Source organism: Bubalus kerabau, chromosome X, assembly GCF_029407905.1.
Source record: "Bubalus kerabau isolate K-KA32 ecotype Philippines breed swamp buffalo chromosome X, PCC_UOA_SB_1v2, whole genome shotgun sequence".
Taxonomy (NCBI): domain Eukaryota; kingdom Metazoa; phylum Chordata; class Mammalia; order Artiodactyla; family Bovidae; genus Bubalus; species Bubalus kerabau.
The window spans coordinates 52825728-52843907 of NC_073647.1; the positions used below are offsets into that span (position 1 = coordinate 52825728).

Below are 18180 nucleotides of genomic sequence, written 5' to 3' on the forward strand. Positions count from 1 at the left end.
TGGCAATCTTGATTCTTGCTTGTGCTTCATCCAACCTGGCATTTCTCATGATGAACTCTGCATATAAGTTAAATAAGCAGGGTGACAATATACAGCCTTGACATACTCCTTTCCCTATTTGAAGCCAGTGTGTTGATCCATGTCCAGTTCTAACTGTTGATTCTTGACCTGCATACAGATTTCTCAGGTGGCAAGGGAGGAGGTTTGGTATTCCCATCTCTTTAAGAATTTTCCACAGTTTTTTGTCATCCATATAGTCAAAGGTTTTGTCCTAGTCAATAAAGCAAAAGTAAATGTTTTTCTGGAACCATCTCAATTTTTCAATGATACAGCAGATGTTGGCAATTTCATCTCTGGTTCCTCTGCCTTTTCTAAATATATTCAGCATTATTAAAGCAGAGAATATGCTCTCTGTCTTGAGAAAAATAAAGTATATATAAAATGTCTTTTCAAGATCATGATAATTATTCTGGGTTGGTATGCTAGTATCTGTGTACCAATTCATAAATTTCTTGGCACTTATATGAACTATTAAATATCTTCTTATGATAAATAGCAACTTTGTGATGTGGTGGCACTCCCAGGATAGATTTTAATTTCAGACACTGTAAATTTGCAAACACAAGTTATTGAAGCCATTGAGTTGTAAAAGCATTGGACTGAAAGTGTCTGCAGCTTAAATTTCATCCATTTAAATATTTAAAATTCGCCCTCCACAATCCTATTCATATGTTTAATGGAACTCTTAAATGTAACACTGGTATATAAGCTTTATGAGAAAAAGAATTCTTTTTTCTCTTGTTTATTCCCTTACCTAGAACTGTACTTGTTACGCTGTAAATTCTCAATAACTGCAATATCTGGAAAGAGATATTTACTCAGGCACTCTTTTACTTACCTGTGTTTGATGCTTGTGTGCAATGTACTATGTTTTTCACTTTTAACAAATCATTTATCGAATACTTCTGTTTTTTCCTTCTTTAAAGCCAATGAAGGAAGTTGTACGATCTCACACACCCATGAAAGAAACAACTACTGTGGAGATCTGGACTCATCCCCAATCACAGGTTTGAAAGGAAACACAATGTTTCCCTTTAACTGATTTTTATGAATTTATATACAAAAAAATTCTTGTTATATTTCTCAATATATGGTCTTTGAAATTTCTTTAGGTGACTTTGCCCTCGACTCGTGTGAAAATATGACTGTAATTACCTATTTCTTCCTAGTGTGGTTCGATAATAATAGTGGAAGTAGTTTATTTGTTACATCAGATGCAAGCATCACCCAAAAAGTATATTCTAAATGATTGTTTCACCGATGTTTAAGTCTAGTCACAAGGTAGTGGAAGAACAACAACAGAAATCGAGAACCACTGTTTTGTAGTATTACTTAAGTTTAAGGTGTATATGCGTGCATGTTCAGTTGTGTTCGACTCTGTGACCCTATGGGCTGTAGCCTGCCAGTCTCCTCTGTCCATGGGATTCTCCAGGCAAACCTTCACACCCACAGCTAGTGACTCAAGTCTCCCACAAATAACACAAATGACCTCTGACACAGACAGTAAATAAAATAGTGCAAACTCTGTAAAGTGGTACAGGGGAATAATAAAAAGTGTTAGGATAGCCAAAAAGTTCATTTGAGTTATTCCATAACATCTTATGTACACATTTTTACTTTGGAAAGACAAAGAAAGTCATATGTAGCAATGGAATATATTTATTTTATTTCACAAAATCTATATAAAAGTTACTACATAGCAGGTAGCCTTTTAAACAGTTACAACATTGACTCATTTAATTCTCATTACAAACTTATAGCTATTATTAAGCCTATTATCATTAACTCTATTTTGTAGATGAGGAAGTTGAAGCACTAAGAGATGCTGGAAAGTACCAAAGACAGATTGCAGATTTCCTGGGTCTGGCTCTAAAGCTTATCTTTGTAACAACTGCTTAATAATTTCTCACCAGGAATGAACAGTGATAATGGAAGGTGGTCCCTAGGGCAAGAGATATTTTAAAAGGAGTCTCTTTCTAGTGTTAAACTAGCATAGTTTTCTATTCAGCTAGAACACCTGCATGTATTTGCATATGATAAAGATGACCCCTTTATGATGCTAGAGTGAAAATAAAAGAACAATAAAGACATGGATTATAAAGAATATGAGGTTTTAAAAATAATCAGAAAAAGGCAATTTTTAGAAATATTAAATCTACAATGATAATCTTTAATGAAAATCTTTCTGCAGGATGAGAAAGGCTAATTAACAATGACAGAATGTGAGAATACCCATGGTTTTAAAGAATTACCTTGTAATCTTGAAATAGTGGCTAACAGGATCACTAAGTCGATATGGTCAAAGTAAATCCATTTGATGAAGGAATTGCTACACTAATCTTACATTTTACCACAGCATGGTTAGGAAATCCACAGGGCTTTGATAAATCAGTTTTCATAAAGTAAAATAAACTCTTACAATTCCTTCATATTTTAAATGGCCTATGACACTGATTTTTGTGTTTTGTTTTGAAATAAAATAACACGAAAGGAAAGTTTAGGTGCTCAGGTCAATACTGGTGTCTTTGCTTCTCTTGCAAGGAAAAAAAAAATAAATAATTCAAGAAAACTTCCTTCTTAGACTGTGTATAATTGAATTCTGAAATGTTAGAATACACTCAGGTAGCATTTTGTATTGATTTCAATATGTGTCTACTCAGTGGGGCCACTTATGTTTCTTCATTAGCAGCAAAAATATCTTGAAAAAAATTCACTGGGGTCATGAAAACACAGAACAATTTCCAAAGTGTACATACCACTAATTTCTTTTAATTGCCAACCTTGGTTTCATATCAGATGATGTTTTTGATAATGCTTTTAAGATGTACACTAATTAAAAAAAATTTTTTTTGAACCACACACTTCATAATTTATGTTTTCCTCAAAGCCCAAAGCACTTATCTTTTGGCTGGAAATTCAGGGTGCTTTTTGTTGTTTTGGTTATTATTCCTTTATGTTGTAGATATAAAGTATATGTTCTATGGGAATGTAAGCTAATGATGATCATACAAGGATCTGAGATCAAAATTTTCCCAAAGCTTAATCTGGGAACTTTTGAGGTTTATTTTCATCCTCAAGGGTTATTTTGTGGAAAGCCTTAAAATGCCAAGCCAACTTCTGATTTTAGTCTTGACATAATAAGAAGCTTGGTAAAAAATAAAGAAAAAATAAATCAACATGCCTTGATGTAACATTATATATAAGGCTTTATTTTCAGACATATGGAAAATAGCTTTGTTCTGTGACTAGAGCCCTAGGAGTTTAGCCTTTGTCCTTGATCTTTAGTGGTATGAGTACTTTACTTTTAATTATTAATGATTTTATTTTTAAATGACTACTAAAGTCATCATGCTAGGTGCTCCACAGCAATTTCTGCTTTTTCTCCAGTCCCTACAGCAGCTTTGTTGATGTACAGCTATAATATCTGCTTTTCTTAGTGAGAAAACTGGGGCTCAGAGAGGTTGAATAATGTGAGTAAGGCTTGAGTGTTAGAGGGATTCAAACTCTAATGTTCTGATTCTAAAGTTCATGATTTTCCCCCAACCATACACTGCCTCCCATTCTTACATTCATAGAGAATGCCTCTTCAGTGAAACATGCATCCCACATGTGACCTGACATGTGACTGACATGTGACCTGACATGTGACACAACCCACATGTGACTGATTCCCATGGCATATTAGTGAATATCAGCAGCATAGCAGATTTGTGCCATGTCCACAGATAAAAGGCTTGTAAACACCCACAGCAGATGAATACACACTGCAAAAGATGGGAACCATTCTTCTGGAACTCTTAGACTACAAAATATTGACAACCAGTTTTTAAAAATTGATAACTATGATGTTAATATCCACTGGCTATTAAGCTTTAAAGTATAATATGAATATGGACCAAAAATATATAATAGTAATTTTTATGAATTAAAAAGTCTCAATTTTCAATATATAAGAAAGAAATCAAGGATGAATATACTTTTTATCATATTAATCATTTCTTTACACAGAATCTGGATTATGACTTAGCTTGCACATGAGTCCTCTAGCAATGTCTACCTCCCAAGCAAAATAAATTGTATTTATAATCACAGATGAAACTTTTTGATGATACTGAGATCACAATGTTAAAAGCTCATCACTTGGTATACTCTATCATGTGAGGTCATAAATAAAGTATATTGGGAATTAAATGTTGACTATATGAGAAAGGAATAAACATCAAATTAGGTTGTGTAGAGTTTGGGACACCATTCAGGGTGAAGGTATGATCCTTAAAAGTGAACTGTCAGCAGGCAAGGTATAATGCCCAAGGAAGAATATGATAAACTTGGACTAACGTTCAGAAGCCAGATATCCTGAACTAGTGGGAAGGATTCTGTAGAAAAGATATTTAAGCAGTGCTGGTAATTCATGGTTAGGCAACCGTATTATTGGGTTCTCTTTATTGTAAGACTTCAGCCAATGGCTCTCCATTACTATATGTGAAGCTTGGAATCAGTGATAAAGCATCTAAATTTGTTTTCACACCTGCAATATGAGGATGTTTATATCATTCTTATAGAACTGCTATGAGTGTTAACACAGTAGATTCTAAAGCAGGCACACAATAGATGTTCAATAGCCAGATATTCAATTCCTTTTCATTTTTCTCCTATCCCATCTACAAATTGGAAAGTAAAGCAAGAAGTTAGGGATAATTCCATGTATATGAGTTGACTGAGTGAAACTGGCAATAGCAAGCATGGACACTTAGGTTTGCATGGCCTGCCCTAGTATTTAACACTCTGCCCTTAGGTAGTAAGATGATTGAGCATCTTAAAATACTCCCACATATGACACAGATAATTTCAGGGCCAATGTAGAGTTGGTTTTCACCTTGTACAGTTCAGTGGGCTAACAACCTTCAGAAGTATTTATAACGGAAAACTAGATAATTGCCAGAGACATCATACTTTCACGCCTCTTTATTTTCATAGCAGATATACTGAAGGAAAAATTCCAGTTTATATATTATTTTCTCAGATCAGCAAGAGATTATATGCTTAAGAGATTTCCTTTTATCTAATCTAAAACTGTCATAAGCAAATTAAAGAAATCCTATTAGAAGAAGCACTGCTGAGTTTGCACAGGTTCATAGTAACAAGTGCATATGGTCCCTAAGTTACTTTGATCCACCTGCTGATATAATCTATAGCTAAGTTAAAAATTAGTAAAAATAAAGGATACACATGTATGTATGACTGAGTCTCTTCACCGTTTATCTGAAATGATCACAACATTGTCAACTGGTTACACACCAACATAAAATAAAAAATTTAAAAAAACCTTTCAAAATCTCATCTCTAGGTCTATTTTATTACCTAATCATTAGACCAATTGTTGATTTCTACCATAAATGTGGAAAAAAAACTGGAAACAGTTTATGCCACACTTATGCTATATATACATATATATATATATAGCATATGTATACATATATATATATAGCATAAGTATACACACACACACACACACACACACACACACACACATACTTCCTTGATAGCTCAGATGGTAAAGAATCTGCCTGCAGTGCGGGAGACCCAGCTTCGATCCCTGGGTATACATGTGGGCTTCCCAGGTGGTGCTAGTGGTAAATAATTCACCTGCTGATGCAGGAGATGTGAGAGATGCAGGTTCGATCCCTGGATGGGGAAGATCCCCTGGAGAAGGGCATGGGAACCCATTCCAGTATTCTTGCCTTGCAAATTCAATAGACAGAGGAGCCTGGCAGGCTATAGTCCTTAGGGTCACAAAGAGTTGGACATGACTGAAGTGACTAATGCACATGCTTACACACACACACACACACACACACACATACATAGAACATATAATGTTTATAATCTATAAAACGTATAGAACATCACATTCCTTAATGTGATGTGAAAGTACTTCACCTCATGAATTTGACAGATAATCTAAATAGTAAATGTGTCATTCCAGGACTTATTTGTTTAGAATATATTCTGTTTCACATGCAACAATGTCAAATCGCTCCATTTTATGTTAGTGCCCAAATGTCAGAGAAGCAATGCTAGAGCAATTTAGCAGTTTACATGCCTCTGACAGTAAAGATTTTTTTTTTTCTTTTGTTTTCTGTTTTCTTTGATTTTGCAGTAGCTAGTCCTTCTCCCCTGCTGCTATTTCCAGCTGCTAATTCCTATTAGCAAACACTGTAGACCATCTTGATCCCTCTGCAGTTGTCAGCCCTTCTCTGTGATATAAAGCTGTTTTTTTGTTAACTAAAATTATTGAAAAATGAGTATGGTAACAGAAGACTTATACTCATATTGAAACTCTCATGAGGTTTCTACAAAAGATCTTTGGTCAGATTTGAGTTACCTTAGAATTTATCAAAGTGAGTTTCCAAATATATTTCATCTATATGTTCTTTACGATAAAGCTGCAAAAGCACACCTGGAATGCTGTTGTAAAACTCCCATTCCTCTCCCCTCTACTAGATTTCTCCTGTCTATTCTCAAAGAACTACCGTGTTCAGATCAGATCAGTCGCTCAGTCGTGTCCGACTCTTTGCGACACCATGAATCGCAGCACACCAGGCCTCCCTGTCCATCACCAACTCCCGGAGTTCACTGAGACTCATGTCCATTGAGTCAGTGATACCATCCAGCCATCTCATCCTCTGTCGTCCCCTTCTCCTCTTGCCCCCAATCCCGCCCAGCATCAGAGTCTTTTCCAATGAGTCAACTCTTTGAATGAGGTGGCCAAAGTACTGGAGTTTCAGCTTTAGCATCATTCCTTCCAAAGAAATCCCAGGGCTGATCTCCTTCAGAATGGACTGGCTGGATCTCCTTGCAGTCCAAGGGACTCTCAAGAGTCTTCTCCAACACTGCAGTTCAAAAGCATTAATTCTTCGGCGCTCAGCTTTCTTCACAGTCCAACTCTCACATCCATACAAGACCACAGGAAAAACCATAGCCTTGACTAGACGAACCTTTGTTGGCAAAGTAATGTCTCTGCTTTTGAATATGCTATCTAGATTGATCATAACTTTCCTTCGAGGAGTAAACATCTTTTAATTTCATGGCTGCAATCACCATCTTCAGTGATTTTGGAGCCCAGAAAAATAAAGTCTGACACTGTTTCCCCTGTTTCCCCATCTATTTCCCATGAAGTGATGGGACTGGATGCCATGATCTTCACTTTCAGAATGTTTAGGTTTAAGCCAACTTTTTCACTCTCCACTTTCACTTTCATCAAGAGGCTTTTTAGTTCCTCTTCACTTTCTGCATATAAGGGTGGTGTCATCTGCATATCTGAGGTTATTGGTATTTCTCCCAGCAATCTTGATTCCAGCTTGTGTTTCTTCCAGTCCAGCATTTCTCATGATGTACTCTGCATATAAGTTAAATAAACAGGGTGACAATATACAGCCTTGACGGACCCCTTTTCTTACTTGGAACCTGTTTGTTGTTCCATTTCATCCTAAATTCCAATACTGATTGGAAGGTCCATATGGAGTTTCTTACTTTAAAAATCAACTGCGTCCCATTACTTACTGAATGAAGTTTAGTTACAGTCCCATGATTCCATGTTCTTTTAAATTAATTAATTTATTTTAATTGGAGGCTAATTACTTTACAATATTATGGTGGTTTTTGCCATACATTGACATGAATTTGCCATATATTGCCATACATTGACATGAGTGTACATGTGTCCCCTGATTCCAAACACCCCTCCCACCTCCCTCCCCGAACACATGAATCAGGTCTAATAAGGCAGATGAAACTGGAGCCTATTATACAGAGTGAAGTAAGTCAGAAAGAAAAACACCAATATAGTATATTAATGCATATATATGGAATTTAGAAAGATGGTTATGAAGACCCTATATACAAGACAGCAAAAGAGACACAGATGTAAAGAACAGATTTTTGTACTCTGTGGGAGAAGGCGAGGGTGGGATGATTTTAGAGAATAATGTTGAAACCATATTTCCATATTTTGACCCACACTTTCTTTCTGGTCTTTCTGCACTTTTCTTTCTGGCTCATTGCTCAATGCCTACCATATTTTCTAATCAAAATAGAGTCTTTACTCTTCCTTCAATTTCTTAATCCCCCCTACCTATTTGTTTGTATCTATTTCTCCACTTCCAAATAATGTTTCTCCCTTATCTCCTCCTGTGCTGAACCATTGGCATAGTACTCATCTTTTTAAGGTACCATGTGAAATGCTTTTCAGTCCACCCAGTTGACTGAGTCCACTCCATTCCCTGAGCTCCCATAGCACTGTGTATGTACCCCTCAGGGTTTTTATGACACACAGGCTTACATTTCAAATATTTGTGCCCATATCTTATTCTCCCTCTATAATGTTAGCTCTTTGAGAACAAGGATGGATTTCAACTCATGACTCCATATCTAGTAGTGTATCTTGAATTCTGTAAGAGTTCTCCAATGAGAGACAAAATATTCTCCCCCACTTAAGGACTGGTATTCACCTACACTTTTCTTGAAGAGGCTTCCCAGGTGGTGCTAGTGGTAAAGAACCACCTGCCAATACAGGAGATGAGGTCATACATCATATTGAATTAGAGTTTGCACGTTGGAGTCAGAAAAGTCTGGGTTTGAATATCAGCATTGCCACAGACTAGTTATGTAATCTTTGCCAAACTGTTTAATAGCTCTAAGTTTTATTTTCATTGTTTATCATGACAATACTAATACATTTCTTTTATCAGAAATTGGTGTAGATTATATGCATAACCTATGTAAATTACTTAGCACAATGTCTGGCACATTGTAAATATTCAATAAAAGTTAATTTTATATACGAACGTGTGTGACTTTGTGTGTGTGTACACAGTTTGACTGTTTGAACTCCAGGCCACAGATCAGTGTTTTCTAATTTAATGCAACATTGTTTATTTCTTAATCCATTTATTCTCAAGAAGTCCATGCTACTCTGTCTTTCAACCTATTTCATTTCACAACGTGGTTTCCGTTTTTGTTTTAAAGTCACCAAAGAGGAAGATTCAGTTCAGTTCAGTTCAGTCACTCAGTCATGTCCAAGTCTTTGTGACCCCATGAATCACAGCATGCCGGGCCTCCCTGTCCATCACCAACTCCCAGAGTTCACTCAAACTCAGGTCCATCGAGTCGATGATTCCATCCGGCCATCTCATCCTCTGTCATCCCCTTTTCCTCCTGCCCCCAACCCCTCCCAGCATCAGAGTCTTTTCCAATGAGTCAACTCTTTGCATGAAGTGGCCAAAGTACTTGAATTTCAGCTTTAGCATCATTCCTTCCAAAGAAATCCCAGGGCTGACCTCCTTTAGAATGGACTGGTTGGATCTCCTTGCAGTCCAAGGGATTCTAAAGAGTCTTCTCCAACACCACAGTTCAAAAGCATCAATTCTTCGGCACTCAGCTTTCTTCACAGTCCAACTCTTACCTGTTTACTTAGCCTCTAAAATAACTAATTAAACTCTGCCCTTCTTTGGCAAGAGGTCAAATGGTAAGACATAATGGAACAAGAGACCCAAGAAGCAAAACTGTCTTTCACTTTCTATTCATCATCACTGCTGCTCTTGAGAATTCCATCAGTGTTCCTCGTAATGAGGCTAAATCTGAAACATGATCAAATGAACTCTGATGCTTGGAGGCTTCAATAATTGACATCCTAATTAAAGCTACATTTGAAAAATCAACTATAAGTAATTTGCTCAGTGCTATCGAGTGATCTCTCGACATACTCCATAAAATCATTTTGGGGATGAATTCTTTCTAAAGTATCTGTTTATATGTGAGCTACTCTTGTACTCTGTGGATTTACAGGAATGGGAACCTGCTTACTGGGCATAAATACTGAAGGTACACAAATAGTGGATTTAGTGATCTGCCTTGCCTCTTTAATGCACATGTATTTGGACCGTGAAAGATAACTGTGGGACTCTTGGACCATTGTTTTTCAGTTTTATTGAGATATATGTAACTGACATGTGGTCTCTCCAGGTGGCACTAGCCGTAAAGAATCTGCCTGCAGGAGATGCAAGAGACGTGGGTTCTATCCATGGGTCGGGAAGATCCCCTGAAGGAGGACATGGCAACCTACTCCAGTATTCTTGCCTGGAGAATCCCATGGAAAGAGGAGCCTGGTGGGCTACAGTCCATGGGGTCGCAAAGAGTTGGGCAGGACTGAGAGACTGAACTCAACTGACATGTAACTGTGTGTAAATTTAAGGTGTGCTTTGTGCATAGAGAAAATGAGCTGTTGTAAGGGAGTGTCTCAAGTGTTCTGATGCAAGGAATAAGAATGGCAACACCTCTACATCCCAGCCCCCAGCCTCTCTTCCCCATTGACCAAAGGAAACCTGAAGAAGTATCTAATCAAAGTATGTTGAGAGTTCAAGCAAGATGAATAATCAGTCACACAACTGTGCTGACTCTTTTGAGGCAGTGGTGCTTATTAAGGCTTCTGATACTTGAAGGCAACACTGAGGTCACTTAACCAGCATAGCATGTCTCCTCCCTGATTCCCTAAAGAGATGGTAGTAAAGAATGTTTATAGAGAAAGGATGATACAAAAATATTGCAGACTTTTTGGATCCTTGAAGGCATTTAATGCATGCACTTCAACAAGAAATTAATTAAATGAACAACTCCAGCAACTCCTTAAAAGTGGAACTTAATCATGGAAAACATGCCTTAGGTATCATCTACCTTTGTTCTGTCTAAAATGTTTGTCTTGGCTAATCAGGTGTGCTTTGGGAATTCTGTGGGTGTTCTCCACCAATTCAATTGCCTTTCCTCTTCTCCCTTGCATCACCTCTGAGTGTTAGGCATAGTTGTTAATATGTAGCATGGAAACATATTGACCTTCTGTTGATATTTTTTCCTATTACAACTCTTAAAAGCTTTGTTGTTAGTTTGAAAAGGAGTTTTACAACATATCAAATACAAACTTTTCTTTTAATATTCTAATAAAAACACCTTTGAGAGTTACCTCTTCTGAGACAATATAATTTACACTTGTACAAAATTCATTTTGCTCTAAATTAAGGTAAATAAATAATTTGTGCCATATGTCCCACTCTCTCTGTGTGGTCTAACATTTTCCAAAGTAAGCTGTTTGTACTATTTCTTTCTTACTTTATTGTCACTTAAAACAATAAGAAATCAAAAACAGCATTTATTGAGTGTTTAGTTTGTGAGAACTCCTGAGGCAAATACTGGTAATATAATCATGAGAAAGAAAAAAAAAATGCAAGCCTTGTCTTCCAGTAGTTTACAGCTTAGCAAGAAAAAGGTGTGCTAACCACTAATTATAAAATAACAATAAATAGGTGCTAAATATTTGAATAAGAAGGGTGACAATATACAGCCTTGATATACTCTTTTTCCTATTTGGAACCAGTCTGTTGTTCCATGCCCAGTTCTAACTGTTGCTTCCTGACCTGCATATAGGTTTCTCAAGAGGCAGGTCAGGTGATTTGATATTCCCATCTCTTTCAGAATTTTCCACAGTTTATTGTGATCCACACAGTCAAAGGCTTTGGCATAGTCAATAAAGCAGAAATAGATGTTTTTCTGGAACTCTCTTGCTTTTTCCATGATCCAGCGGATGTTGGCAATTTGATGTCTGGTTCCTCTGCCTTTTCTAAAACCAGCTTGGACATCTGGAAGTTCACAGTTCATGTATTGCTGAAGCCTGGCTTGCTGAATTTTGATCATTACTTTATTGCATGTGAGATGAGTACAATTGTGTGCTAGTTTGAACATTCTTTGGCATTGCCTTTCTTTGGGATTGGAATGAAAACTGACCTTTTCCAGGCCTGTGGCCACTGCTGAGTTTTCCAAATTTGCTGGCATATTGAGTATAGCACTTTCACAGCATCATCTTTCAGGATTTGAAATAGCTCAACTGGAATTCCACCACCTCCACTAGCTTTGTTTGTAGTGATGCTTTCGAAGGCCCACTTGACTTCACATTGCAGGATATCTGGCTCTAGGTGAGTGATCACATCATCATGATTATCTGGGACATGAAGCTCTTTTTTGTACACTTCTTCTGTGTATTCTTGCCACCTCTTCTTAATATCTTCTGCTTCTGTTAATCCCATACCATTTCTGTCCTTTATCGAGCCCATATTTGCATGAAATGTCCCCTTGGTATCTCTAATTTTCTTGAAAAGATCTCTAGTTTTCCTCATTCTGTTGTTTTCCTCTATTTCTTTGCATTGATCACTGAGGATGGCTTTCTTATCTCTTCTGGTTATTCTTTAGAACTCTGCATTCAGATGCTTATATCTTTCCTTTTCTCCTTTGCTTTTTGCTTCTCTTCTTTTCACAGCTATTTGTAAGGCCTCCCCAGACAGCCATTTTGCTTTTTTGCATTTATTTTCCATGGGGATGGTCTTGATCCCTGTCTCCTGTACAGTGTCACGAACCTCCATCCATAGTTCATCAGGCACTCTGTCTATCAGATCTAGTCCTTTAAATCTATTTCTCACTTCCAGTGTATAATCATAAAGGATTTTATTTAGGTCATACCTGAATGGTCTAGTGGTTTTCCCCACTTTCTCCAATTTAAATCTGAATTTACCAATAAGGAGTTCATGATCTGAGTCATAGTCAGCTCCTGGTCTTGTTTTGCTGACTGTATAGAGCTTCTCCATCTTTGGCTGCAAAGAATATAATCAATCTGTTTTCGATGCTGACCATCTGGTGATGTCTATGTGTAGAGTCTTCTCTTGTGTTGTTGGAAAAGGGTATTTGCTATGACCAGTGCGTTTTCTTGGCAAAACTCTATTAGCCTTTGCCCTGCTTCATTCCACACTCCAAGGCCAAATTTGCCTGTTACTCCTGGTGTTTCTTGAATTCCTACTTTTGCATTCCAGTCCCCTATAATGAAAAGGACATCTTTTTTTTGTGGGTTGTTAGTTCTAAAAGGTCTTGTAGGTCTTCATAGAACCGTTGAACTTCAGCTTCTTCAGCATTACTGGTTGGGGCATAGGCTTCGATTACTGTAATATTGAATGGTTTGCCTTGAAGATGAACAGAGATCATTCTGTCATTTTTGAGATTGCATCCAAGTACTGCATTTTGGACTCTTTTGTTGACCATGATGGCTACTCAATTTTTTCTAAGGGATTTCTGCCCACAATAGTAGATATAATGGTCATCTGAGTTAAATTCACCCATTCCAGTCTATTTTAGTTCACTGATTCCTAGAATGTCGACATTCACTCTTGCCATCTCCTGTTTGACCATTTCCAATTTGCCTTGATTCCTGGACCTGACATTCCAGGTTCCTATACAATATTGCTCTTTACAGCATCAGACCTTGCTTCCACATCAGAAGCATCTGACACTTTGGAAGCTTCCACATCGAACCAGTCACATCCACAACTGGGTATTGTTTTTGCTTTGGCTCCATCCCTTCATTCTTTCTGGAGTTATTTCTACACTGATCTCCAGTAGCATTTTGGGCACCTACTGACCCGGGGAGTTCCCCTTTCAGTATCCTATCATTTTGCCTTTTCATACTGTTTATGGGGTTCTCAAGGCAAGAAAACTGAAGTGGTTTGCCATTCCCTTCTCCAGTGGACCACATTCTGTCAGACCTCTCCACCATGACCCTCCCATATTGAGTAGCCCCACACAGCATGGATTAGTTTCACTGAGTTAGACAAGGCTGTGGTCCATGTGATCAGACTGGCTAGTTTTCTGTGATTATGGTTTCAGTGTGTCTGCCCTCTGATGCCCTCTTGCAACACCTACCATCTTACTTGGATTTCTCTAACCTTGGACGAGGGGTATCTCTTCACGGCCACCCCTCCTCACCTGGAATGTGGAGTGGCTCCTCTCTGCCCTCCTTTGCCCACGCAGCCACCGTTCCTTGGAAGTGGGGTTGCTCCTCTCGGCCACCTCCCCTAACCTCGGGTGTGGGGTAGCTCCTCCAGGCCGCCGCCCTGACCTTGGGCGTGTGGTAGTTACCTGATTTATTACCTTACCCAGTTGTTCCTTCTGCTGTGAACTCTCATCTCCCCTTACATGAGGCAAATTTGTGGACATCTGTTTTATTATAGAAGGGGGCCTCCCATACACAATTTTGTACTGAGAATAGCCATGGGGCCATGGGGTCATTGTGAGTCTGAGAAGAGTCATTGGAAACAAGTCCACCCAGGAGCACAGTCTCTATGATTCACTTGGAGTGTGTCTCTTTAAGTATCCGGTTGGTTCCTTCCACCATCCCAGAACTCTGGGAATTATATGCTGTATGTAATTTCCATTTCATGTTTAAAGTTTTGCCTACTTGTCATACTAAATCAGCTATGAAAGCTGGGCCATTGTCCGATCCAATCCTGGCAGGAAATCCAGTTCTGGGAACTATCTCCCTAAGCAGGCACCAGGCTACTTCTGATGCTCTTTCAGTCTGGGTAGGAAAAGCTCCTACCTATCCAGAGAATGTACATACAATGACCAGCAGATAACGGTAATGTCAATGAGGCATCATTTCAGTGAAGTCCACATCCAGGTGTTCAAAGGCCAACGTGTCTTTTAGCTGAATCCCCGGAGGTTTCTGTCTGTGCTGAGAGGCAGCCTTGACTGGTGAGCAGGCAGTGCAGTTCTGAGATTCTGTCCGGCATAGGGAAGGTAGGAGGGGGAGGGACCAATAAATATTTTTGAATTATCTCTTCCAGTTTATCATGGCCTAAGTGGGTCGCTTGGTGTGTTTGGCTTACCAGAGTGGGTGCCAGATCCTCTGGTACCAATAATTTGCAACTTGGCAATTCCCACTGTCACTTTTAAGTCTGGATGCCCCCTTACACTTTGGATAGTTGGATTTGGGCTTCAGTGTATTTTGGAGAGTCCAGCTTTAGCTCAGGCAGCTCTGCCAATATGAGAGCTTTAATAGAGGATTCACTTGTCATCCCCAAGCCCTTGGTTGCTTGTGTAGAGGTCTTATCTGCCAGTTTGTTTCCCTGAGCCCGGGGGGTATCCACTTTTTGATGTCCTCAGCAGTTTATGACCGCAACCCTTTCTGGTTCCCAGGCAGCATCTAATAGGGTCTTAATTTCTTCCTTATTTTTAGTATCTTTTTCACTAGCTGTCAAAAGGCCTCTCTCCTTATACAGAGCCCTGTGTACATGTAGTGTGGCAAAAGCATACCTGAAGTCTGTGTAAATGTTTGTCTTCTTACCTTTTGACAGCTGTAGGGCCTGGATTAGAGCATATAGTTCAGCCCATTGAGCAGACCAGTGTGATGGCAGAGAGCTAGCCTCAACGATGGTTTCTTCCATGACTACTGCATATCCTGACAGTCGTTGTCCTTGTTTCACCAGGCTGGTGCCATTGGTGTACAGGACCAAATCTGGGTCCGGGATTGGCTGGTCTCTCCAATCAAGTCTGCTGGCATATTTCCTTGAAATCATGTGAGGATCCACATTCTCCCACAGGAAAGAGAGTGGCTGGACTCAGGGCCTGACAAGGCTCAATAGTAACATGGGGGTTCTCACATAACAGTCCCTGATATTGAGTAATCTGGGATGATGACAGCCATTTGTGGGGATCCCCTTGCAGGAGAGAGTTGACCTCATGAAGGACTTTTACGATCAAACATTTGCCCAAAGTCAGCTTGGTTGCCTCCTAGACCAGTAAGGCAACTGCAGCAACTGACCGTAAGTATCCCTAGCCACCCAGTGGCAACATTATCCAGCCGTTTCGGGAGAAAAGCCACGGGTCTGTCCCATGTCCCCATAGTCTGGGACAACATTCCCATAGCCACCTTGTCCTTTTCACTCATGTAAAAAGTAAACAGCTTAACAAGGTCTGGCAGGCCCAAGGCAGATGCTGATGTAATTGTATTGGGTTTTAGTTCTATTACCAGTGGGACTCGTTTTGCAATCCTGGGGAGAGGGGGCTGTCTTCCACCCAGACCTCAGGGAATTGTTGAGTTAACTCTCTCTCTCTCTCGAATGTTTAGCCCTTCCCGGAGATCGTGCAACCTCCATTCAACTTGAGGGGTTACTGAGAGGAAGAGTAAATGGGTGGTTGAGCTCACTCAAAGAGTGGGCCTTTCATGGGGGGGAAGGTCACTTGTGCTCCCAATTTAGATGGCGAGTCTCTTCCCAACAAAGGTATTGGGCATTCAGGAATGTATAAAAATTCATGAATTACTTGGTGTCCCCCCATCTGACATTTTCAGGGTAGGATTGAGACAAAAGGCTGCACTTATCACCATCTGAGACACAGCAGCCTCTGGATCTATTGGCGTATAAAGTCTACAGTCCTTGCATAGTGTTTCATAGAACTCAGAGGGCAATTCACTTTCCACTTGAATCACTTCAGAGGATTTTGCCATACTCATAGGTTTCCGTGCCCCCCTCTTAAGACCTTGTAAAGTAGCTACTCAATATCTCTCCAGGTTGCCCCTCCCTTCATCTGTATTACAGTCCCAATTGGGCCTCTCATCCAGGGAGGCTAGTTCTGCCCACCGCTGTAGGTTTGCAGTACCCTCAGGTGCCATTTCTCTTAACCATTTTCTGGCCTCAGTTAGGATCCTATGTCTTTTCTCAGTGCTGAAAAGGGAGACCAGTAGTTGGATTATGTCATCCCATGTAGGGCGGTAGGTTTGAAAAATAGTCTCCATTAGCCTAATCATGGCTTGTGGCTCCCCCGAGTATGGTGGAGTGTGTCTGCTACTTTAATATATCCGTAGAGGAAAATGGCTGGTAATCATAGGCTACAGGGGGCTGATGGTAGTGCCCACATGCATCCTGAATCGGAGGCTGTTGTAATTCTCTGAGGGGCATCTGTAGTGGGGTTCTTTCCCCCTGTTCCTTGGTGGAGGGCAGCATCTGTCTAATTCCTGTGTTTTCTTCCCCCTTCCCATCAGTACTCACTGGGAGAGGTGGATACAATCTAGGAGATCCGGCCGAGGTGAAATTCTGGGGGCATTAACCAGAGGTCTCCATTGCTGGGATCGGAGCCTGCCAAAACGGCTCTATGATTTCTGGGAGAGTTGACAGAAGATCAGAGGCTGCTGCATGAACTTCACCTGGCCCTGTATCAGGCATTAAGGTGGGCTCTGGTCCTGATGGAACACTGGGAGGCAGGTGTGTCATTCTCCAGTATGGTGGAGGGATTGGGTCATCCCCATCAAAATCCTGTAGAATTTCCATTTTTATCATCAGTCAATGTTTGTGCCATTAATATTTTTCTCTTTTCATTCTGGATACAAAACCTTGTCCAAGTAGGCGGGTCTTGAGCTAACCCTAGCCATGAGTCAATAAATGGATATTGATCCGGGTGTCCTGGCTTTCCTATGACTATTTATAGACTGCTTCCACTATTTTTAAGTTCATGGTGTTCTTTGGTGGCCATCCTACTCCCATAGGGGGCCATTCGACCTCACCAAGTATGTGGAGGTGGTTAGGCGTCATCTTCACCCCATAGTCTCCTCCAAATCCCTTCTTTAAAATTTTAATCATGCACTCTGATACAGTTGCCTTAGATTCACTTCCCCCAATCTTGCTTACCTTCTTGGACCTTCTTCTACTTTTGCTTTTCATTCTATCTATGAAGTTCTTGGTACCCTGTGTACTTCTGTATTTTCACTCAATGAAACACTCAAATTGCCATTTCATCTCTTTCCTAATTGGGGTGAGAAAAGTCTTACCTGCCAGATCCCAGAGGGAGAGGGGGATGGGCGTGTCTTCACCTGCGGTCATCATGGCCTAACCAGAACACCACGTGTTCCAAGACTGTTTCTCCCTTAACTTTTAAACTCCATTCTGGCTTGGTGGGCTTGATTGGGTATGGATGAAAACACAGAGGAATTAAATATCCCACATCCCAAGCCATCTCTGGAAAAGCCATTTCATAATCACTTATGTATCCCCCTCCTTCTGGCCTGACAATTCTGAGGGCCTCAAGAATTTCACAGCAAATCGGACACCTCCTTGGGGAGGGCAGAATATAAGCACACAAAGGCCAAGTTTATTCTCTTAACAATTCCTTGATGATTGCTTGGTAATAATTTCCCCCAAGACGGCATGGACACTACCTCCTAAATGACCTTCACAAATTTCCTTCCTAAGCCCTAAC

General features: G+C 39.8%; 1 protein-coding gene across 2 annotated transcripts in view; it reads left to right on the forward strand.

The window, feature by feature from the left end:
* PCDH11X (protocadherin 11 X-linked) overlaps positions 1-18180 on the forward strand; it is a 758129-nt gene that overhangs the window by 434637 nt on the left and 305312 nt on the right. For both annotated transcript variants that reach the window (XM_055564753.1, XM_055564752.1), the window contains exon 4: positions 987-1067. In XM_055564753.1, coding sequence (XP_055420728.1) covers positions 987-1067 — 81 coding nt within the window. The remainder of the gene's footprint in view (positions 1-986; positions 1068-18180) is intronic.